We start from the raw sequence: 7969 nt of genomic DNA on the forward strand, positions 1-7969 counted from the left end.
ATCCAAGGTATCCAGTGTAGCCATTTCTTTTTCATGATTTCCACTCAAATATTCATTCATTCATTCTCTAAGCTGCTTGTCCTAATTAGGGTTGCAGGGGGTGCTTGAGCCTATCCCAGAGCGCATCGAGCAAAAGGTGGGCAACACCCTGGACAGGCCACCAGTCCATCACAGGGCAGACACACAGACAAAAACATTCAGGCACACATTCACACCTAGGGGCAATTTGGTATCTCCAATTCACCTGACCTGCATGTCTTTGGACTGTGGAAGGAAACCCACACAGATGGGGGAGAACATGCAAGCATGCAAACTCCCACTACCCACTGTGCCACTGTGCACCCCACACTCGAATGTTTTTTTTCCCAGTTTTTCTATCAATTTCAACTTTACTGATGATTCATAGGCCATGCCATCTTTGGATTTGTAAGATTTGCACGATATATCTAAAAATTTCTAATCACTATCATCCATATGTTATATGTTGTGTCATCAGTGAAAATGGCTATACTCACCGATACTGGGCCATGTTTAGGCTGGGAAAGCAGCTCTAGTCACTTCCATACTGCTTGCAGTCTGTTATTTATTTTGCCTCCATAGTCAAGGGTGAATTTAGGACAGTTTAATTACTACTATAGAACAACATGTGTATTTTTATCAGAGAATGCAATCTATTATAGGTTACCCCCATTAAATGAGGGGGAAAATAGCCATCTGTCAAAACTGTCTGTCAGTTGTTACTCATTGTACAGTTTTACATTTTGCAGAGCAGTTTATTTGAGAATAGTGCTTATCCATAGAAATGCCTCCATCAGCAAGGCCTTAAGTACCTGGCAGCATGTTACACAACCTGAAAAGAAAGAAATGAATAAATGTTCATGTGTTTGCAAGTGTGACAGAGAGAGAGAGATTAAAAAAATAAGAAATGATTTTCTTATTTTGAAAAGAAGTTTGTTTTATGCATGTGTTCTGCATTTTCAGTAAACATATACAGTCACTCTGAGTAAAGGGTCTACATGCAGTTACTTAAAATGGCAAATGAATCAGAAAGTGTGAGAGAGAACCCCAGTGGAGAGCTGACAAGTACAGAAACAAAGGAAATATTATAGGGATGTAAAAAATATGAACAGGCCAACAAAATGCCTAAGTATTATAATCACCATGTAAAATCCTCTTCAGTCCGTTGCACTTTGAGTGTGACACTGCTTCAGGAGTCAGTGCTGAGGAACGCTGAGGTGTTTTTAAATGCTAACATTTATGTTTTGAGGTATTCTGTGCCTCTGACTGCTCTTAAGTCTTAATTTGTAATGAAAGCATGGTTGTTCTCTGACTGTGTCTGTCTTAGAACTAGTGTGTGATTGTCTGCCCTTAACAAAACATTTCCTTATCCAGCCATTTGTCTGCCCATCCATCCATCCGTCCATCTGTCCATCCATCCATCATTGTATTCATGCATAACTTCATACCTTCATTCTTTGCTTCTAATATCTGCTAAACAGTCATTATATATGACACTCTATGCAGCAGTGCGCATAAGTTTGCATGAGAGAACCATGAGAAAACTCATGATTTAAAGTCAGTGTAGATAAAATAAATGACACGCCTCATCAATGCTATTCCCTCATCCAAAGAAGCATGGCTCGCCCATGTTTCCATGGAATTTTCCAAACCTGGAAGCAAAGCATTCTGTTCTAATCGCCCCTGTGCACTTATCCTCCAGTGGTTCCTGCAGATCGACAGTTGGCATTGTGAGACTGATCCTTCTGCTCTCATGCTCCCATGCATTCTGCCCTCAGTCTGTTCTCCATTGTAGGACACTCATTCAGTCCATGTCCAGCCCTCTGTGACAGCAGTGAGGTCCTCTCTCAGGCCCCTGATTGCTTTGTATAACTGTAGCAGCTAGCATTTAGCATCATGACCACATTAATCGTATTTTCTCTTGCAGTAAAAACATGCGAAGCTAAAACGTACTTTTGTCCAAATTTCATAATGTGATTTCAAGCTGGTAAGCTGTAAACAGGAGGTATAGAATACGTGACTGTACATATGTAAATGTTGCATCGCCTTTTCTATCCAAATGTCTGAAAAGTCACTGGCTCGATTCCCAGGACCAGTAGGAGACATCCACAGCTGAGGTGCACTTGGGCAAGGCATTTAACTCCCAACTGCCCCCTGGGCACAGGTTTACTGTAACCTTTAATCGAAAAGATTAGTCAGTATTATATTTCTAAAGCATTATGTGCTTGGGAGGTATTGCAGTAAATTACCCGAACTTTGTTTTGCTGAGGCTATCAGTCGTCTGCTTTACTGAGTCAAATGTCGAAACATTTCCGTCACTCAGCTGGCCAGAAAAGAATCAGCATCATGTTTTTTCACTCACACATTTATCCTTGCACCACCAGCCCTCCCCTAGACTGAAATGGAAGATCTACCCAGACTGCTTCACAAAACCAGCTTTAGTTGGAGGAGCATCATCTCTTCCCCATGAGCCTCACTGAGTTCCCATTCATTGTTTCACTCCATCTTTAAGAAGGTCAATACATTGATTGTGCTTAAGGAGTGCTTGGGTTTTAGTGTTTGAGAAATAAGATCTGACTGCTGACACTGTTAGGACCGGTGAGGCCTGGTAGACTGAGGACCCAAAAGCAGACTCAGGGGACAGAACATATTTAGCAGATGTTTAATGAAGTCTTTTCTTTTTCAAAAAATCCAATAGACAGAATCACGGTGACGGTACCAGTGGGCAAAGACAAAGGCGGTAGTAGAAAAACAGGCAGAGAAGGTCAGGCACGGAGAGACAGAAAAAAACAGGCAGAAGTCCCAAAAACACGAGGCAAAAACACAATCCAAAAACAGGCAGAGGTCAAAAAGGTAACATGAGCAAGGCAGACAAATACAGGAAACATGAAAATGGCAAGATAATCTGACAAACTAGTGGGGAAACAGACAGGGCTTAAATGCAGTGGCTGATGAGGTAAATGGCAGCAGGTGAGCGGAAACCAGGCAGGAAACAGGGTAAAACATGGACTGGAGCATCCTGGAACAGACAGACAAGACATGCATGACAGGACACAAGGAAAACACGGACTAGGACCTGAAAGAGCAGGACTGGACCGTGACAGACACTGAGCTGAGCTAGATTTCACTCTTTGCATTGCCTCTGTAAAGAATTAACAGGAGGTAAGGATCAAGGCATCCAAAATGACCTCATAGAAGAGCCACACTGCTCTACGGATAATGTACAGTTTGACTGAAGAATAGGAGAAATTGCAAAAAGCCTGAAACTGGTTTCACCCAGAGCCTGTAATGATCTTCCTAGAACTTGTGTGCATGTTTTCTTCTGTTGTTTTTGGCATAAGCTACTGAAGTTAATTCCTTAAATGAAACACATGTGATCCTGGAGGACTGGAAAAGGTTGTGTATTTGAACAGTTGTAGTCTGTCCCAAATACACCAACAGATCTGTACTGGGCTTGTGCCAAAGAAACTATTCAATCCAAGGCCATCCCTTGACTCCCAGAAAATGAATTATGTCACTAATTTAATTATGTAACTTCTTTAATACTGTCACTGTTTTAATACTGTCACAATGCGGTATAAAGCCAGAAAAATAAGCTCCAGTTTGGGTTGAGCAGTAACATGTGGATCATACATTATTCCTGAAGTGAAAATGAATAGTGACAATACACTTAAAAACCCTCTCACTCACTCATTTTCAAAGCCGCTTATCCTAATTAGGGTTGTGGCGGGTGCTGGAGCCTATCCCGGCGCTCATAGGGCAAAAGGCAAGGAAACACCCTGGACAGGTCGTCAGTCCATCACAGGGCAGAAACACAGGCAAACACACTCATACCTAGGGCCAAGTCAGTGTCTCCAATTCACCTGACCTGCATGTCTTTGGGAGGAAACCCACACAGACACAGCAAGAACATGCAAACTCAACACAGAAAGGACCCCAGCTACCCAGCCCAGAATCAAACCCGGGACCTTCTTACTATGAGGCAACAGCACTACCCACTGCACCACCGTGCAGCCAGATATTATATAGGCAACATGTAATCCTTGTGTAATTAATGATCAGGCAACCTTGTCCTTGTCCTTGTCCTTTCCTTTCACAGCATACTATTCTCAACATCCCCCTTGATCACTGCCATCTAGGAGAAAATTGTTCTCTCTTGCTCAAGGCTCAGTTTCGTTCCACAAGCACTGGTTTAATTTTTTTCCCTTTGTTTAACCCGCTGTAAAGCGTTTAAACTAATACACTCATCTCCTCTTCAGGTGGATTGCTGAGGAATGGGAGCATTGCACCAAGACGTGTGGGAGTCTGGGCTATCAGATCCGCACCGTGCGCTGCATGCAGTTTCTCCACGAGGGCACCAATCGCTCCATCCACAGCAAATACTGCAGTGGAGAGAAGCCAGAGAGCCGCAGGCCCTGCAACCGAGTCCCTTGCCAGGCCCAGTGGAGAACCGGAACATGGTCTGAGGTATATATCCCTCCTCTCTCTTTACTCTACATAAAAGGCCCATCCATATGAAAATTGATGAATATAGTTGGATTTGACAGAAGTTCAGACTTGATCAGGTCCTCCAACCCCTCACTGGCCATGTCCTCTGATGTATAAGTGGTTCTGTAGTTGCTAATCATTATTTCGGACAACAATGGTATTTGAATAGGATTGAATTACTTTTAATAGCTGGTGACAAGATATATTGTATATTGTAAAACTATGATTTGTAAGGCATTTGAACAAAAGTGGAACCCTCCTTCAATGACCAATTTACAGGGCTTTAATTTTATGAAATTCAGTTTGAATCATTGTTCAATCAAGAACCTGTCTCACAGATTGTTCATAGAGCTGAAACATCACCCAGTACAATCAATGTTTAATCACAGCAGTTTGAACTGTAAGTGAACAGATTAGTATGTAGGTGTTTGATTCACATCTTTTTACCCCTGAGATATTCTACATCAGCACACTTGTCAGTGGTTGGGTAGAAATCAATCCACACTAGACACTGTAAGACAAAAGGCTCGCCTCGCTGGGCACTATGAGTATGGCATTTGACCCAGGACCTTTGACCTATGTTATGTGTGACAGTGCTCAGTGACCTGCGGAGAGGGTGTGGCCCGACGCCTGGTCACATGTCGCATTGGAGATCAGTGCACCGGAGAGAAACCTGAAACAGTGCGAACATGCAGGCCTGGCCCATGCCACGGTAAGCCCACAGGGTCAAAACACAAACCTCAAAAGCCCACAGGGTCAAAACACAAACCAAAGTCAAAACAAAGTTGCGCAGTTGTCCTGCAACTAAAATGAATCTTTATTAGAGCTCTGAGCCAGGGAAAAGAGGATGTATTCACCAAACAAGCACTGAGAAAAGAATCATCTCTCTCTCTCTCTCTCTCTCTCTCTCTCTCTCTCTCTCTCTCTCTTGCTGTAGATATAAGTGCACTGTAACTTTTGCATAACTGAACTGGGAATTACACATGATCTAAATGTTCAACAACTTGAATCCATATAGTCCTACTGTAGCCGATATGTAAAAACATTTTTCTGGGGTTGTTTGGCTGGCAAACATGAGACAGTGAGCAAAATGCTGTGAAATGTGCATAGCTGTTGCATAATTTATAACTTAGGGAGATGTTCTTATCCTGGTTACATACATTTACTCATATTTACTACATGAAAAGCAGAAATATAGCTTCACCCAGAACTTTCCTGTGCTTCTTTCCACCAATGCTCCTAATTTGTGTTGTCCTCAGAATTATTTTCAAATGGTAGCAATTTTTTTCTTGGGTTTTTTTTTATGTCTTCTCTCAGTCTAATGGTATTTTACATTAAATATTTATGGGGAGCACCCCTCAGAAAATGTGTGTTCAGGTTATGTTTCATTTCCAACTCCAATAACAATAACAACTGCGGCTTGAGGTCCTAAACTATTTATGTTTTTTGTCTTTCCAGGACATCAGAAGTATTGTGTTCCATACCTGAGAAATAGTGTTTTCCTTTGGAATGGTTAATGCCATTTCATGCATTTTGTCTCTTATCTGCCAAGCACAAGCACCAAGTACAAAGGCAACATAAATAATCTGATGTCTCTGATACAGGGGTTTTTTTTTTCTGTCTCTGCTGGCTCATATTGCATCATAACAGCTGTGCACTCTTTCAGGTGAAATGTCTCTCTATTGTGCTTCAGCAGACGTTTGATTAGACATCCACGTCTGTCTCTTTCACCAAGAATTTTAAATTTCCTTGATACTACAGCACAGTGTTTGCACAGTGGGACAACAGAATGGCTGTCCTTTATAAACACCACCCTTAAAGAGTCCAGGAAATACACAAATGCTTAGTCTTAGGGGAGTCTGACTCATACTGTTGCTTTTCATCTGTAAAAGTCAAGCCTCTAGGCACCTTTGAAAAGAAACAAATGGCTTCTAATCCAACAAGGAACCAGGGAACAGACTCTGCTGCTAATTGAGAACACCCTATGAGTTCTCCATTGAAAGAGCCGGATACAGAGGCCATGAATTTAGATCAGCTTCAGATTGAATGCCATCGCTGTCATAGCTAAGGAATGATCTGTGAACTAGAGCCTTAATTGCTCTGTTAGAGCTGCCTGCTCTGTTTAAACGCTGACTGATATGGCATAGGCAGTCTGAACCCACCAACATCATCGCAGGACTCACTGATTCTTCCACTTGTTTCCCAGTTTGTCATGCTGAGGCTTAGTTCTGGAATTGATATGCATTTTCTCTCATGAGTGGCCTTAAGACATGTAGAGAGTTTTGTTCAGTGGCTGCATAACAAAAGCCAAGCATCACCTTTTCAGCAGGTATAAGGCAGTATCCTGCATTCATCTGATTACAGAAAACCTCAGTACAACTTATCAGAGTTCTGCTTCCCTGTGAGGACTGAGAACTGAGTGGATGTAAACTCTGTTGTAAACTCTGACTGTTATTTCCGTACTGCAGGAAAAATGATTTTTGTAAAATTAATGAAATTATTGCCTCATGAGCATTGAGTGAAAAGTTATCACTGAATTTTTATTAAAAGGGAATAATTGTAACATCTTTTCCTAAGGTTGTGATGTAAAAGTTGCATGAGTTTTACTTGGTGAAAAACTAAAGTGACCTCGACTCCTCTTTCTTCTCCTTCTCCTTCTTCTTTTTCTCCTTCTTCTCCTTCTTCTTCTTCTTCTTCTTCATCTTCTTCTTCTTCGGCCCCAGACGAGCCATGTGGAGGAGATAAATCTATATTCTGTCAGATGGAGGTACTGGCCCGATACTGTTCCATCCCAGGCTACAACAAGCTTTGCTGTGAGTCCTGCAGCAAGCGAGGAGGAGGCACTCTGGCCCCTTTCCTGGCTGAGGCAGCTGGGAAGGAGGAGGACATACGTTTTGGTTCAGCCTCACAGCTCTTGGAGACCTTGACAGCATCTGCCAACTACACCGGAGGCTTTCCTATGCTCCACCCACAGCAGAGAGGGTCCACACCACAGGCCCGTACTCCGAAACAGCACTCCAACACCACGCCACACAAACCCAGTGGCAGCGAGAACAGTAAGCCTCCCAGGCGCGCAGTTACACTGAGCCAGCCCAGGGCAAGGAACCTGCCAACTGCGGGCACCCACGACACACCAGCTCCCAAGGTCAGGAAAACTAGGAATGCCAGGAACGGAACTTCACAGCAGGGGGACGGTTCCAGAGAGAGCAGGCAACCATCGGTGTCTTCAGAGGTGGAGAGATGAAGCAGAGACACTGTCCCCTCCATGCCTGGACTCTTTGTAGATAAACAGCTTCCCTCATTCTTTTTTTCTTCATTAGATCATTATCATGAGAGATTAAGAGAGTGAGAGTTTAAAGTGCTGGTTCACTTTCAGATTCTAGGCCCCCCCTTTCTCCAACCCCCCACCCCCACCCCCAACCTCACTAGCAGCAGTCATCTGTAAAATGACATGAATCATCCG

At 43.0% G+C, this 7969-nt stretch overlaps 1 protein-coding gene across 1 annotated transcript in view; it reads left to right on the top strand.

The window, feature by feature from the left end:
* adamts3 (ADAM metallopeptidase with thrombospondin type 1 motif, 3) overlaps nt 1-7750 on the top strand; it is an 81654-nt gene extending 73904 nt beyond the window's left edge. Inside the window, exons 21-23 of the mRNA XM_030794340.1 lie at nt 4278-4485; nt 5101-5218; nt 7230-7750. Coding sequence (XP_030650200.1) covers nt 4278-4485; nt 5101-5218; nt 7230-7750 — 847 coding nt within the window. The remainder of the gene's footprint in view (nt 1-4277; nt 4486-5100; nt 5219-7229) is intronic.
* Nucleotides 7751-7969: the final 219 nt, after the last annotated feature.

The sequence above is a fragment of the Chanos chanos genome, chromosome 1 (assembly GCF_902362185.1).
Source record: "Chanos chanos chromosome 1, fChaCha1.1, whole genome shotgun sequence".
Lineage (NCBI taxonomy): Eukaryota > Metazoa > Chordata > Actinopteri > Gonorynchiformes > Chanidae > Chanos > Chanos chanos.